Below are 17,328 nucleotides of genomic sequence, written 5' to 3' on the forward strand. Positions count from 1 at the left end.
AGGCACAGGTTGAACCGGGCTGTGGGTAAGCACGGGAGATCTAGTGCTTACTACACGCACCTCTCCCCTAGGCTCCACTCCCACAGTTGCCCGGTACGAGCGGAGCGCAGGCAGAGGACGCACTGCACCCTCCCAGCGCCCGGAGACACAGCACGCAGAGCCAGCGCAGGATAACCTGGACCAAGACTGCGTACCGGCGACCAGACCCGCTGAGCAGGCACCATACGCCCTGGCTCAATGCCCACACTCGCATGGCACTCTCGGGGGCTGCCCTATAGCGCACCGGGCTATGGACACGCACTGGCGACACCGTGCGCTCAACCGCATAACACGGTGCCTGACCAGTAATGCGCTGCTTATCATAAGCACGAGGAGTGAGCTCAGGTCTGCTACCTGGCTTAGTACCACACCTCGTGTGCCCCCCCCAAAAAAAAAAAATTTGGGGCTGCCTCTCGTACCTGTCGCACTGCCGTGCTGGCTCCTCATATTGCCGCCGCTCAGCTTTCGCTGCCTCCAGCTCTGCTTTGGGGCTGCGATTTTCCCCAGCCCGTGCCCAGGGTCCCTCTCCGTTCAGTATCTGCTCCCATGTCCAGGAGTCCTGTGATGGTGGCCTCTGTTGTTGATGCTGCTGCTGCTGTCGTCGCTGTCCTTTACCACGCCGCTTGGTCCGATTTTGGTGGGTGATTCTGTAATGAGTTTCCTCCTCTTCTTCCGAAGAGGAGAGGCGAAACGGATCAGAGGACCAATACGCGGCGTGGTAATTTTCCATGGTACTTTTTAATGCTATAAGGTACACATGAACAAAACTAACAAAACAAGAAATGTGAAACTCAAAACAGTCCTATCTGGTGCACACACAGAGACAGGAACAATCACCCACAAACACACAGTGAAACCCAGGCCACCTAAGTATGATTCTCAATCAGAGACAACTAATGACACCTGCCTCTGATTGAGAACCATACTAGGCCGAAACATAGAATTTCCCAAAACCTAGACAAACAAACATAGACTGCCCACCCAACTCACGCCCTGACCATACTAACTAAATACAAAAACCAGAAAATAAAGGTCAGAACGTGACACCTGCTGATGGGGCAACTTGTCAGAAGTACACACTCTCTATTTAACGGTCTACAATTCCCTACTGAAATAAGATATGAAGATGTAATGAACACAAAATATGTTCCCAAGACTTCCTTCTTTTGTTCGGTATGACATTTATACCATTGTGATGTATTGTGCCAAGTAAATGTTAGACAGCATGAAAAGTGTGACAACATACCTCGCTCTCCCCGACCTTAAACGTGGAAGTCATCACACTTAATTCATAGAACCAGGTTTGCAAGAAGTACTCCTTAGTTTTTAATAAAAGTATATACAGTACATTGAAAACAGATTTGTTTAAAAAATTGTTTACTACGTGATTCTATATGTGTTATTTCATAGTTCGATGTCTTCACTATTATTCTACAACATAGAAAATAGTAAAAAATAAAGAAAACCCCTGGAATGAGTAGGTGAACTTTTGACTGGTAGTGTATATTGACAAACCAGAACTCAATATGAGGAGACTGGGTTTTATAGGTTTTCCTCCATTTTCCTCTGAAATTTCATGGATTACCCAGAGACTCTGCAGACAAGAAGAAATAACAGAGATCCTTGTTCAGTTAATTGCATCAACTGCAGTCAGCAGGCTTTTTGTAAAACATTTCTCTCATATCCATGCCTCAATGGCTTGCCCTCTTACATAATCTAATTTACAATTCATAAACAATTCATAATATACAATTCATAAACTTAACCCCCTATTAAGATGTTTAGGGAATCTGTAGAATCAGTTTCAATAGGCCAATTTAACTCATTTTCTTTTCCTTTTTTTAAAGAAATATTTTATTTATTAACCCATCCACCCTCTTCAGAGGACAAATATCTTTGTTTTTTTAATAGCTTTTCTGCTACATATACAGTTGAAGTCGGAAGTTTACATACACTTAGGTTGGAGTCATTAACAGTCATTTTTCCAACCATTGTTTACAGACAGATTATTTAACTTAGAATTCACTGTATCACAGTTCCAGTGGGTCAGAAGTTTACAGAAGTTTGAATGTGCCTTTTAAACAGCTTGGAAAATTCCAGAAAATGATGTCATGGCTTTAGAAGCTTCTGATAGGCTAACTTACATCATTTGAGTCAATTGGAGGTGTACTTGTGGATGTATTTCAAGTCCTAGCTTCGAACTCAGTGCCTCTTTGCTTGACATCATGGGAAAATCAAAAGAAATCAGCCAAGACCTCAGAAAATCAATTGTAGACCTCCACAAGTCTGGTTCATCCTTGGGAGCAATTTCCAAATGCCTGAAGGTACCACGTTCATCTGTACAAACAATAGTACGCAAGTATAAACACCATAGGACCCCGCAGCCTTCATACCGCTCAGGAAGGAGATGTGTTCTGTCTCCTAGAGATGAACGTAATTTGGTGCGAAAAGTACAAATCAATCCCAGAATAACAAGGCCCACAGTAAAACAGTAAAACAAGTCATATATTGACATAACCTGAAAGGCCCCTCAGCAAGGAAGAAGCCACTGCTCCAAAACCGCCATAAAAAAGCCAGACTACGGTTTGCAACTGCACATGGGGACAAAGATCGTACATTTTGGAGAAATGTCCTCTGGTCTGATGAAACGAAAATAGAACTGTTTGGCCATAATGACCATCTTTATGTTTGGAGGAAAAAGGGGGAGGCTTGCAAGCCGAAGAACACCATCCCAACCATGAAGCACGGGGGTGGCAACATCATGTTGTGGGGGTGCTTTGCTGCAGGAGGGACTGGTGCATTTCACAAAATAGAAGGCATCATGAGGTAGGAAAATGATGTGGATATATTGAAGCAACATCTCAAGACATCAGTCAAGAAATGAAAGCTTGGTCGCAAATGGGTCTTCCAAATGGACAATGACCCCAAGCATACTTCCAAAGTTGTGGATAAAATGGCTTAAGGACAACAAAGTCAAGGTATTGGAGTGGCCATCACAAAGCCCTGACCTCAATCCCTTCGAACACTTGTGGGCAGAACTGAAAAAGCGTGTGCAAGCAAGCAGGCCTACAAACCTGACTATGTTAAACCAGCTCTGTCAGGAGGAATGGGACACAATTCACCCAACTTATTGTGGGAAGCTTGTGGATAGCTACCCAAAACGTTTGACCCAAGTTAAACAATTCAAAGGCAATGCTACCAAATACGAATTGAGTGTATGTAAACTTCTGACCCACTGTGTTGAAAGAAATAAAAGCTGAAATAAATCATTCTCTCTACTATTATTTTGACATTTCACATTCTTAAAATAATATGGTGATACTAACTGACCTAAGACATGGATTTTTTACTAGGATTAAATGTCAGGAATTGTGAAAAACTGAGTTTAAATGTATTTGGCTAAGGTGTTTGTAAACTTCCGACTTCAACTACATACATTTTACAAATACATTTTACATACACATTTTACATGCTTGGTACTTTTATATAAAGCAGTCACATAACAATAATACATTACCAAACAAACTCTTTAATCCCACCCCTCACCATAGACAAACCCTCAGCCACACTCAGCCCATCCCACCCCTCACCATAGACCAACCCTCAGCCACACTCAGCCCATCCCACCCCTCACCATAGACCAACCCTCAGCCACACTCAGCCCATCCCACCCCTCACCATAGACCAACCCTCAGCCACACTCAGCCCATCCCACCCCTCACCATAGACCAACCCTCAGCCACTCTCAGCCCATCCCACCCCTCACCATAGACCAACCCTCAGCCACTCTCAGCCCATCCCACCCCTCACCATAGACCAACCCTCAGCCACACTCAGCCCATCCCACCTATCACCATAGACAAACCCTCAGCCACACTCAGCCCATCCCACCTATCACCATAGACCAACCCTCAGCCACTCTCAGCCCATCCCACCTATCACCATAGACCAACCCTCAGCCACTCTCAGCCCATCCCATCTATCACCATAGACCAACCCTCAGCCACTCTCAGCCCATCCCATCTATCACCATAGACCAACCGTCAGCCACTCTCAGCCCATCCCACCCCTCACCATAGACCAACCCTCAGCCACTCTCAGCCCATCCCACCTATCACCATAGACAAACCCTCAGCCACACTCAGCCCATCCCACCTATCACCATAGACAAACCCTCAGCCACACTCAGCCCATCCCATCTATCACCATAGACCAACCCTCAGCCACACTCAGCCCATCCCATCTATCACCATAGACCAACCCTCAGCCACACTCAGCCCATCCCATCTATCACCATAGACCAACCCTCAGCCACTCTCAGCCCATCCCACCTATCACCATAGACAAACCCTCAGCCACTCTCAGCCCATCCCACCTATCACCATAGACCAACCCTCAGCCACTCTCAGCCCATCCCACCTATCACCATAGACCAACCCTCAGCCACTCTCAGCCCATCCCACCTATCACCATAGACAAACCCTCAGCCACTCTCAGCCCATCCCACCTATCACCATAGACCAACCCTCAGCCACTCTCAGCCCATCCCACCTATCACCATAGACAAACCCTCAGCCACACTCAGCCCATCCCATCTATCACCATAGACCAACCCTCAGCCACACTCAGCCCATCCCACCTATCACCATAGACCAACCCTCAGCCACTCTCAGCCCATCCCACCTATCACCATAGACAAACCCTCAGCCACACTCAGCCCATCCCATCTATCACCATAGACCAACCCTCAGCCACACTCAGCCCATCCCATCTATCACCATAGACCAACCCTCAGCCACACTCAGCCCATCCCATCTATCACCATAGACCAACCCTCAGCCACTCTCAGCCCATCCCACCTATCACCATAGACCAACCCTCAGCCACACTCAGCCCATCCCACCTATCACCATAGACCAACCCTCAGCCACTCTCAGCCCATCCCACTTATCACCATAGACCAACCCTCAGCCACTCTCAGCCCATCCCACCTATCACCATAGACCAACCCTCAGCCACACCCAGCCCATCCCACCTATCACCATAGACCAACCATCAGCCACTCTCAGCCCATCCCATCTATCACCATAGACCAACCCTCAGCCACTCTCAGCCCATCCCATCTATCACCATAGACCAACCCTCAGCCACACTCAGCCCATCCCACCTATCACCATAGAGCAACCCTCAGCCACTCTCAGCCCATCCCACCTATCACCATAGACCAACCCTCAGCCACTCTCAGCCCATCCCACCTATCACCATAGACCAACCCTCAGCCACTCTCAGCCCATCTCATCCATCACCATAGACCAACCCTCAGCCACTCTCAGCCCATCCCATCTATCACCATAGACAAACCCTCAGCCACTCTCAGCCCATCCCACCTATCACCATAGACAAACCCTCAGCCACTCTCAGCCCATCCCACCTATCACCATAGACAAACCCTCAGCCACTCTCAGCCCATCCCACCTATCACCATAGACAAACCCTCAGCCACTCTCAGCCCATCCCACCTATCACCATAGACAAACCCTCAGCCACTCTCAGCCCATCCCATCTATCACCATAGACAAACCCTCAGCCACTCTCAGCCCATCCCACTTATCACCATAGACCAACCCTCAGCCACTCTCAGCCCATCCCACCCCTCACCATAGACCAACCCTCAGCCACTCTCAGCCCATCCCACCCCTCACCATAGACCAACCCTCAGCCACACTCAGCCCATCCCATCTATCACCATAGACCAACCCTCAGCCACACTCAGCCCATCCCATCTATCACCATAGACCAACCCTCAGCCACACTCAGCCCATCCCATCTATCACCATAGACCAACCCTCAGCCACTCTCAGCCCATCCCACCTATCACCATAGACAAACCCTCAGCCACACTCAGCCCATCCCATCTATCACCATAGACCAACCCTCAGCCACACTCAGCCCATCCCATCTATCACCATAGACCAACCCTCAGCCACACTCAGCCCATCCCATCTATCACCATAGACCAACCCTCAGCCACTCTCAGCCCATCCCACCTATCACCATAGACCAACCCTCAGCCACACTCAGCCCATCCCACCTATCACCATAGACCAACCCTCAGCCACTCTCAGCCCATCCCACCTATCACCATAGACAAACCCTCAGCCACACTCAGCCCATCCCATCTATCACCATAGACCAACCCTCAGCCACACTCAGCCCATCCCATCTATCACCATAGACCAACCCTCAGCCACACTCAGCCCATCCCATCTATCACCATAGACCAACCCTCAGCCACTCTCAGCCCATCCCACCTATCACCATAGACCAACCCTCAGCCACACTCAGCCCATCCCACCTATCACCATAGACCAACCCTCAGCCACTCTCAGCCCATCCCACCTATCACCATAGACCAACCCTCAGCCACTCTCAGCCCATCCCACCTATCACCATAGACCAACCCTCAGCCACACCCAGCCCATCCCACCTATCACCATAGACCAACCATCAGCCACTCTCAGCCCATCCCATCTATCACCATAGACCAACCCTCAGCCACTCTCAGCCCATCCCATCTATCACCATAGATCAACCCTCAGCTACACTCAGCCCATCCCACCTATCACCATAGAGCAACCCTCAGCCACTCTCAGCCCATCCCACCTATCACCATAGACCAACCCTCAGCCACTCTCAGCCCATCCCACCTATCACCATAGACCAACCCTCAGCCACTCTCAGCCCATCTCATCCATCACCATAGACCAACCCTCAGCCACTCTCAGCCCATCCCATCTATCACCATAGACCAACCCTCAGCCACTCTCAGCCCATCCCATCTATCACCATAGACCAACCCTCAGCCACACTCAGCCCATCCCACCTATCATTATAGACCAACCCTCAGCCACACTCAGCCCATCCCACCTATCACTATAGACCAACCCTCAGCCACACTCAGCCCATCCCACCTATCACCATAGAGAAACCCTCAGCCACACTCAGCCCATCCCATCTATCACCATAGACCAACCCTCAGCCACTCTCAGCCCATCCCATCTATCACCATAGACCAACCCTCAGCCACTCTCAGCCCATCCCATCTATCACCATAGACCAACCCTCAGCCACTCTCAGCCCATCCCATCTATCACCATAGACCAACCCTCAGCCACACTCAGCCCATCCCACCTATCATTATAGACCAACCCTCAGCCACACTCAGCCCATCCCACCTATCACTATAGACCAACCCTCAGCCACACTCAGCCCATCCCACCTATCACTATAGACCAACCCTCAGCCACACTCAGCCCATCCCACCTATCACTATAGACCAACCCTCAGCCACACTCAGCCCATCCCACCTATCACCATAGAGAAACCCTCAGCCACACTCAGCCCATCCCATCTATCACCATAGACCAACCCCCAGCCACTCTCAGCCCATCCCACCTATCACCATAGACAAACCCTCAGCCACACTCAGCCCATCCCATCTATCACCATAGACCAACCCTCAGCCACTCTCAGCCCATCCCACTTATCACCATAGACAAACCCTCAGCCACTCTCAGCCCATCCCACCTATCACCATAGACCAACCCTCAGCCACTCTCAGCCCATCCCACCTATCACCATAGACAAACCCTCAGCCACACTCAGCCCATCCCATCTATCACCATAGACCAACCCTCAGCCACACTCAGCCCATCCCATCTATCACCATAGACCAACCCTCAGCCACTCTCAGCCCATCCCACCTATCACCATAGACAAACCCTCAGCCACTCTCAGCCCATCCCACCTATCACCATAGACCAACCCTCAGCCACTCTCAGCCCATCCCACCTATCACCATAGACCAACCCTCAGCCACTCTCAGCCCATCCCACTTATCACCATAGACCAACCCTCAGCCACTCTCAGCCCATCCCACCTATCACCATAGACCAACCCTCAGCCACTCTCATCCCATCCCACCTATCACCATAGACCAACCCTCAGCCACACTCAGCCCATCCCACCTATCACCATAGACCAACCCTCAGCCACTCTCAGCCCATCCCACCTATCACCATAGACCAACCCTCAGCCACTCTCAGCCCATCCCACCTATCACCATAGACCAACCCTCAGCCACACTCAGCCCATCCCACCTATCACCATAGACCAACCCTCAGCCACTCTCAGCCCATCCCATCTATCACCATAGACCAACCCTCAGCCACACTCAGCCCATCCCACCTATCACCATAGAGCAACCCTCAGCCACTCTCAGCCCATCCCACCTATCACCATAGACCAACCCTCAGCCACTCTCAGCCCATCCCACCTATCACCATAGACCAACCCTCAGCCACTCTCAGCCCATCCCATCTATCACCATAGACCAACCCTCAGCCACACTCAGCCCATCCCACCTATCACCATAGAGCAACCCTCAGCCACTCTCAGCCCATCCCACCTATCACCATAGACCAACCCTCAGCCACTCTCAGCCCATCCCACCTATCACCATAGACCAACCCTCAGCCACTCTCAGCCCATCCCACCTATCACCATAGACCAACCCTCAGCCACACTCAGCCCATCCCACCTATCACCATAGACCAACCCTCAGCCACTCTCAGCCCATCCCACCTATCACCATAGACCAACCCTCAGCCACTCTCAGCCCATCCCACTTATCACCATAGACAAACCCTCAGCCACTCTCAGCCCATCCCACCTATCACCATAGACCAACCCTCAGCCACTCTCAGCCCATCCCACTTATCACCATAGACCAACCCTCAGCCACTCTCAGCCCATCCCACCTATCACCATAGACCAACCCTCAGCCACTCTCAGCCCATCCCACCTATCACCATAGACCAACCCTCAGCCACTCTCATCCCATCCCACCTATCACCATAGACCAACCCTCAGCCACACTCAGCCCATCCCACCTATCACCATAGACCAACCCTCAGCCACTCTCAGCCCATCCCATCTATCACCATAGACCAACCCTCAGCCACACTCAGCCCATCCCACCTATCACCATAGAGAAACCCCCAGCCACTCTCAGCCCATCCCATCTATCACCATAGACCAACCCTCAGCCACTCTCAGCCCATCCCATCTATCACCATAGACCAACCCTCAGCCACTCTCAGCCCATCCCATCTATCACCATAGACCAACCCTCAGCCACTCTCAGCCCATCCCATCTATCACCATAGACCAACCCTCAGCCACTCTCAGCCCATCCCACCTATCACCATAGACCAACCCTCAGCCACACTCAGCCCATCCCACCTATCACTATAGACCAACCCTCAGCCACACTCAGCCCATCCCACCTATCACTATAGACCAACCCTCAGCCACACTCAGCCCATCCCACCTATCACTATAGACCACCCTTGTTTGGTTTCCATGTGCCATATATTTTTCAATTGTGCTGTGATGTTTTACGTATATTTTTTTACCTTTCTTAAATGTTTATTATCCACAGATTGTGAGCTAAAGATTAAAACCTTTCATACAAGTATTATTATATTATTTATTGACTGACTAGCTTTTTTGTAAGGTCAATTTTAAGTGCATGTTGTGATTTTTTAACCAATTTCACTACTTAATATGGAGCAAAAACGAATCTCTAAAGTAAAGGCTCTATGACTCATTACAAATCAACATTTGCTTTGTCACATTTAGATTACATTCTAATGTCATAATCAACATTTGTCTCAGCCATGTTGAATTAAAAGTTCCAGTAAGATGCTAATCTTGGCAACAGAACTTAATACATTTATTTAAGATTCACTTAAATACCCAGAGGGTATATGAACTCACTCTGAGCCGGAGTCGGCATTAGAATACTGCTGCAGTTCTCGTAAGTGTTGATTGATATGTGCTGTAGAAACAACAGAACAACAACATAAGACATTGTCCATAGTATATCACAGTGTTTATAAGAAGTGATTTTTATATCTTACCTAAACCTTTCGAGCCGTCCATTCCTGAACCGTTCATCCTTGTGGCGCCTGATGATGACGAAGCACTTGACCCTGCCCTGCCAAATCCATTCCCAGTTGAGCCAGGGTAACCCATCCCATGCCTGCTACTCCAGGGTCCAGTCTGATTTGCTCCGGACATTCCTGGGTTACCCATTCCGGTCTGAAACATAATAACACAAAGAAAATCATGTTTAGTTAGTACCGGTATGTGAAAATACTTCAACATATAACAGTGCTGTTTATCTAGCATATTCAAATATAATAATTGCACAAACATATCATGTTTATTATTACATGACCACCAAATGTATATTATAGACTGTGGCACTTTACCAGCCAGTGGGGGCTCTACCTATCCTCGAGTTCCCTGCATTGTTTTTTTGGAATGAGATTGACACTTCCTCCAGTATCATAGTGGGACCCCCGCTAAATTGATGAGATTGGTACTGGAGGAAGTGTCATAGTGTCTATTCTGATCATACACATTTTATGATCAGAAGTTTATGAAGGCATAAATGTATGAAAGCGTGTATACTTATCTTTTTAAATGTATGTAGTTCTGTCTTTGTCTATTGATGTTTTGTATTATGTTATGGTTTATGTTTTGTATGGACCCCATGAAGAGTAGCTGCTGCTTTAGTAGTAGCTAATTGGGATCCTAATAAGATGCCAAAAATAAAACATCTCTATGGTCCAAAACAGTGCAAGGCGTATTTACTTCAGAGAACATTATGAAAGCACAATGATTTATTTTATTGTAAGAAAGAAAACATCATGTTTGAATGTGCCCATTACTTGAATTGATGCAAACTCATGCCTGCACATACAGTGCAGATTTTGACAATATTAAAAAATAAAAAAGCAGGCAAGTTAAATCCTTATGGGTTGGCAGGGTAGCCTAGTGGTTAGAGTGTTGGACTAGTAACCGAAAGGTTCCAAGTTCCAATCCCTGAGCTGACAAGGTACAAAATGTCGTTCTGTCCCTGAACAGGCAGTTAACCCACTGTTCCTAGGCCGTCATTGAAAAAAAGAATTTGTTCTTAAGTGACTTGCTTAGTTAAATAAAGGTAAACAAACATTTACAATTACTGGCCAATCCTGGGCCAATTGTGTGCTGCCCTATGGGACTTACAATCACAGCTGGTTGTGATACAGAGTGTCTGTGTTGACACCTCAAGCACTGAGATGCAGTGCCTTAGACTGCTGCACCACTCAGGAGCCCCCCAGTTTAATGTAAAGCACGACAACAACCTATTGCTTACATTTTACACTAATGTATTTTATCACAGCTAATTGTCATAAAAGATCTTATGAGGAGTTCCTGCAGCTCTCATTTACATGGTTAGATCTTTTGACAAGCGTGCCAACTCTATCTCTTCACACTAATGACGGAAACCATTTCTGGCCTCAGTTTGACTTCGAAAGGATTTCTGTTGTTATCTACCGCCACTTATCAATGAGTTGGATGAAAGCCTGGTGTAATACCACGCGATAGAGCTTCCCTTACCCTGGAGCCACAGTTGACCAGTGAGGTGTTGAGGTTATTCATCTTGTCCTTGAGAATGCCGATCTCGCCCTCCTTCACCTTCATCACCGTCTCCTGTAGCTCCTTGTCCCCCTGCAGCCTTCTGCTATCCATCAGCAGCCTCTCCGTCTCTCGGTCGTATTTCTCCTGGGTCTTCTGAAGCTTCTCGCGGTGCTCCAGGGCCATGGCACTGCGGTTGTAGCTGCACCAGTTGTAGACCTCCTTCAGCTGGTCTTTATCTGCCTGCAGCCTGGCACTGCAACCCTCAATCTCTGACATCTGAGAGCCCACCTTGTTCAGGTATTGCTGGAACTTGTTCTCCACCTCGCGGGACAGACCGGTGCAGTTGTTGCGGATCTGGTCCAGGTGGTGGAGCTGCTTCTCGCAGGTGAGCAGGAAGGGGCTGACATTGGGCAGAAGGTTGTCGATCTTCAACAGGAAGGCTTTAGAGACGTCAGAGATGCCAGCCAGGGATTGGACAAAGTCCTCCTTGCACTTCTTCCTGTAGCCCTCCAGTTGTCTCTGCAGGAAGGTCTTGTCCCTCCGGAGGGAGATGGCCTCCAGTGTCAGGGTGTCCCGGTCCATGACTTTGTTCTCCATCTCCATCCTCATGAACTGCACCGTCTGACTGAAGTTGGAGCTCACTAGCTTTAGCAACTGCTCCAGCTGCTGGACCTGGTTTTCTTGCATATTATTGTTGTTGCATATACAAGTTTTTGAAGAACATAAAGAAGAAAGAAAAAACGTTTATGTTAATACTTCGGAACCAGGATCAGATTTAGTCCGGGATTCAATCCGAGGAGCACTGTCCGTATTGCACCTTTTAAAGGCAATGTTCCTGCGTTTGTGGAGATTGCATTCACAGTGCATATGTGGGCGCAATAGAAATTAACCTTTAAATCAAGCTCGCTACAATGCAGCTTGGATTGAATCCCGGCACTGCATTGGTTTTAAGTAAATTCAGAATGGCGAATAAATAACTTTTATTATAATTTCACTATTTGTATTCTCACTTCTGTAACAACAACAATAGTGAAGACAAAAGATCATTGCAAAGTTGTAATTTGCACCATGCTTATTCTTGTCCAAAGAAGTACCAGTTAGGAAACCCACTGGGCACAGATGTCAATTTAACATCTATTCCACGTTTGTTCAACGCAATTTCCTTTACATGACGTGGAAATGATGTTGATTCAACCGTGTGTGCCCAGTGGGAAGCTAATAGGTTTAGGAAAGCTAAGCTGTGAATTATTAGAATGAGATTCTGAGTGGACGATTGAACATGAATACTGTATGTAGCACTAGTGCAGAGCAGAGCAACAAAGCAGAGCAGAGCAACAGGTCTCTTACCATTTGGGGGCATGGCCCTGAAGCATTGGCTCATTCTAAGTTGAATCTGACATCTTCCCTTATCATTTTCACACTGAGTCTGTGGATATTAATAACAGACATGCATCAGAAACACATTTTGTCTACCAATAATAATTTGAGTGAAAATTTCACCTACAGATTTAGGATCTGCAGAAACAGATTTTTTTTTATTATTGACATGTTTTGTAGAGGTTGAGCCCTTTTTCATTAGGGCAAATCAATCACATTTTTAAGTGTACTTTTTCAAACTGTTGACACCCTGGCTGGCAGTTAGCCTATTGGGTAGAGGGTTGGACTATTAACCAGAAGGTTGCAAGATCAAATCCCAAAGGTACAAATCTTTTGTTCTGCCCCTGAACAAGGCAGTTAACCTGCTGTTTCTAGGACATAATTGAAAATAAGAAATTGTTCTTAAATGGCTTGCCTAGTTAAATAAATTGACTGTAATACACTATTGAATTTTCTGCTGTGCAGAACCATTTCCGCAACAACAGGATGATCAAATTAAGATACGGCATCTGTACATGCACATTATTGTTGACACTGTTGCAAAAGAAGATATATATATCTATAGAAATGATGAACAGTCAAGTTTAAATCTGAATATACAGTGACTAGTGATTGTTAATGTTTATGACTGTAGGACCACTGTGTTAACCTTTTCAGTTATATTTGCTGAAATTATCTGAAATTATTGACATGTTATATGATATGTATAAGATACTTGAATGTAATATTGTTGTATGTTAAATTACACTCAAATCAAAATCATGTAGCACATGTTTTGTTTTCCTATCCACTAATACAGCTAAACTGGCATTTTGATATTCAGTAAACCAGTCACTGTGACCCGACTGTATATAATGTACTGCTGTCATTGTAATGCATATTCAAAATCGACATATTGAAAATCCACCCAAGTTTTTCAAAATATGCATGCCAAAAATCCAACACAACCTCACAAATCCCCTCTAGCATTGACATGTGAACATTGGTTTTGTCATCAATCTCAGTTCTTACCACTAGTCCTTTGAGATTGGCGATGAACATGCCAGACCCGTTTGCCACCTGACGCAGACTCATCATATATTTGTCGTTGCGCATCTTGTCAGTCAGGGTGGCATTCAGGAGCTTCGTCAGGTTCTTTCCCTGCTGCCGGAGGTTGATGTTGTCAATGGAGAGGTGGTTGAAGCTCTTCTCCAGGTCCTTGACCCGGCTCTCGGCCACCGCATCTGGGGAGCTCCCGTAGACCAGGAAGAGCACCAGGCTGACGATGATGAGTGACTGGATCAGAGAGGAGAAGAAGAAGACAACCCTCATGTAGTAGCCACAGCTCTTCCCTCTGGGCTTCTGGATCTTCCTCCTGGCCTCCAAGCCAAACTTGGCCTGGGAGTAACTGCTTTTGTACATGGCTGTTTAGCCTCTGAGACACAGTACAGTACAGAACACCCTTACTGAGAAACAGCCAATCACAGACCGATTTAGTTGGTTCAAATAGGGTCCACTTCTTGAGGACCAAGTAGAGAGCGTTAAACCACAAGCACTGAACTCTTCTTTCCCAAACAAAAATCCAAATAAATAGATAAGATGGGAGATATTTTAGGCAGACCCTGGTAGTGGAGATTCGGAGGCAGACCCTGTTAGTGGAGATATCTGAGGCAGACCCTGGTAGTGAAGATATCTGAGGCAGACCCTGGTAGTGGAGATAGCTGAGGCAGACCCTGGTAGTGGAGATATCTGAGGCAGACTCTGGTAGTGGAGATATCTGAGGCAGACCAAGGTAGTGGAGATATCTGAGGCAGACCCTGGTAGTGGAGATATCTGATGCAAACCCTGGTAGTGGATATATCTGATGCAATCCCTGGTAGTGGAGATATCTGAGGCAGACCCTGGTAGTGGGGATATCTGAGGCAGACCCTGGTAGTGGAGATATCTGATGCAAACCCTGGTAGTGGAGATATCTGAGGCAGACCCTGGTAGTGGAGATATCTGAGGCAGACCCCAGTAGTGGAGATATCTGAGGCAGACCCTGGTAGTGGAGATATCTGATGCAAACCCTGGTAGTGGCGACAGCTGAGGCAGACCCTGGTGGTGAAGATAGTATCCCGTTTCTGAGCTAAGGTAGCACACATTGACAGCCCAAATAGTAAAGTTCCAGAAGTTCTCTCCTGAGCGTAATATGGTGTGAAAGGGAGAAGACAGGATTATGTCTGAGGTGTAAACATGGTCAGGAGTTTAGAACCGCCTCACCACACTTCCCACTCTGGGAACTCCTTCCTTGACATCATGTCAGGGGTTAGGGATAACATCACGCACACACACACACACACACACACACACACACACACACACACACACACACACACACACACACACACACACACACACACACACACACACACACACACACACACACACACACACACACACACACACACACACACACACACACAGGAGATGATTCAGACCACATTCACACAATCCTAGCCCCATGTGGTGCCAGCTGCCCCTTTGTTTGACAGGTAGCCTAGCGGTTAAGGGCATTGGGCCAGTAAATTAAAGGTTGCTGGTTTGAATCCAGGAGCCGACTAGCTGAAGATCTGGTGATGTGCTTTTGAGCAAGGCACTTAACCCTAATTGCTCCTGTAAGTCACTCTGGATAAGAGCGTCTGCTAAATGACTAAAATTTAAATGTCAGCACATGTGACAAGAGATAATGGTCCTGAAATGATCTGCTTTGAAGGAGATTATAATCTTAGGTACATTTTAGGAAAAGTCTTCAGTTGTAACAGTCCTATTTAACAAAGTGTTCCTACACTGTACTAACACTTTACCAGTCTACGTAACTAAGATGTATTAGTGTGCCTACACTGTACTAACACTTTACCAGTCTACGTAACTAAGATGTATTAGTGTTCCTACACTGTACTAACACTTTACCAGTCTACGTAACTAAGATGTATTAGTGTGCCTACACTGTACTAACACTTTACCAGTCTACGTAACTAAGATGTATTAGTGTGCCTACACTGTACTAACACTTTACCAGTCTACGTAACTAAGATGTATTAGTGTGCCTACACTGTACTAACACTTTACCAGTCTACGTAACTAAGATGTATTAGTGTTCCTACACTGTACTAACACTTTACCAGTCTACGTAACTAAGATGTATTAGTGTTCCTACACTGTACTAACACTTTACCAGTCTACGTAACTAAGATGTATTAGTGTGCCTACACTGTACTAACACTTTACCAGTCTACGTAACTAAGATGTATTAGTGTGCCTACACTGTACTAACACTTTACCAGTCTACGTAACTAAGATGTATTAGTGTGCCTACACTGTACTAACACTTTACCAGTCTACGTAACTAAGATGTATTAGTGTGCCTACACTGTACTAACACTTTACCAGTCTACGTAACTAAGATGTATTAGTGTGCCTACACTGTACTAACACTTTACCAGTCTACGTAACTAAGATGTATTAGTGTGCCTACACTGTACTAACACTTTACCAGTCTACGTAACTAAGATGTATTAGTGTGCCTACACTGTACTAATACTTTACCAGTCTACGTAACTAAGATGTATTAGTGTGCCTACACTGTACTAACACTTTACCAGTCTACGTAACTAAGATGTATTAGTGTGCCTACACTGTACTAACACTTTACCAGTCTACGTAACTAAGATGTATTAGTGTGCCTACACTGTACTAACACTTTACCAGTCTACGTAACTAAGATGTATTAGTGTGCCTACACTGTACTAACACTTTACCAGTCTACGTAACTAAGATGTATTAGTGTGCCTACACTGTACTAACACTTTACCAGTCTACGTAACTAAGATGTATTAGTGTTCCTACACTGTACTAACACTTTACCAGTCTACGTAACTAAGATGTATTAGTGTTCCTACACTGTACTAACACTTTACCAGTCTACGTAACTAAGATGTATTAGTGTGCCTACACTGTACTAACACTTTACCAGTCTACGTAACTAAGATGTATTAGTGTGCCTACACTGTACTAACACTTTACCAGTCTACGTAACTAAGATGTATTAGTGTGCCTACACTGTACTAACACTTTACCAGTCTACGTAACTAAGATGTATTAGTGTGCCTACACTGTACTAACACTTTACCAGTCTACGTAACTAAGATGTATTAGTGTGCCTACACTGTACTAACACTTTACCAGTCTACGTAACTAAGATGTATTAGTGTGCCTACACTGTACTAACACTTTACCAGTCTACGTAACTAAGATGTATTAGTGTGCCTACACTGTACTAACACTTTACCAGTCTACGTAACTAAGATGTATTAGTGTGCCTACACTGTACTAACACTTTACCAGTCTACGTAACTAAGA

At 46.4% G+C, this 17,328-nt stretch overlaps 1 protein-coding gene and 1 long non-coding RNA gene across 3 annotated transcripts; both read right to left on the reverse strand.

Moving 5' to 3' along the window:
• Positions 1–1,352: 1,352 nt before the first annotated feature.
• On the reverse strand, positions 1,353–15,168 carry LOC118400382 (plasmalemma vesicle-associated protein-like). The gene is made up of 6 exons (XM_035797195.2): positions 13,960–15,168; positions 12,919–12,997; positions 11,551–12,251; positions 10,023–10,203; positions 9,880–9,940; positions 1,353–1,633 (listed from the first exon to the last, which is right to left on the reverse strand). The coding sequence occupies exons 1-6, from the start codon at positions 14,347–14,349 to the stop codon at positions 1,621–1,623; spliced, it is 1,425 nt and encodes a 474-aa protein (XP_035653088.1). The 5' UTR covers positions 14,350–15,168; the 3' UTR covers positions 1,353–1,620.
• On the reverse strand, positions 5,758–9,287 carry LOC127907606 (uncharacterized). Of its 2 annotated transcripts, XR_008065112.1 has the most exons (4): positions 8,903–9,287; positions 8,727–8,770; positions 7,803–8,022; positions 6,519–6,878 (listed from the first exon to the last, which is right to left on the reverse strand). It is a non-coding gene; the product is annotated as an uncharacterized LOC127907606 (long non-coding RNA). The 2 variants fall into 2 exon arrangements; XR_008065113.1 differs by lacking the exons at positions 6,519–6,878; positions 8,727–8,770 and adding an exon at positions 5,758–6,394 and having other exon boundaries at positions 7,891–8,198; positions 8,771–9,287.
• Positions 15,169–17,328: the final 2,160 nt, after the last annotated feature.

This window comes from Oncorhynchus keta, chromosome 15 (genome assembly GCF_023373465.1).
Source record: "Oncorhynchus keta strain PuntledgeMale-10-30-2019 chromosome 15, Oket_V2, whole genome shotgun sequence".
NCBI lineage: Eukaryota > Metazoa > Chordata > Actinopteri > Salmoniformes > Salmonidae > Oncorhynchus > Oncorhynchus keta.

Coding starts and splice junctions, on each gene's coding strand:
- LOC118400382 (XM_035797195.2), bottom strand. CDS start 14,349: ATGTACAAAAGCAGTTACTCCCAGGCCAAGTTTGGCTTGGAGGCCAGG. Junction 12,252..12,918: donor CAGGGCCATGCCCCCAAATG/GTAAGAGACCTG, acceptor ATAATATGCAAG/AAAACCAGGTCCAGCAGCTG. Junction 9,941..10,022: donor GGACGGCTCGAAAGGTTTAG/GTAAGATATAAA, acceptor TTGTTTCTACAG/CACATATCAATCAACACTTA.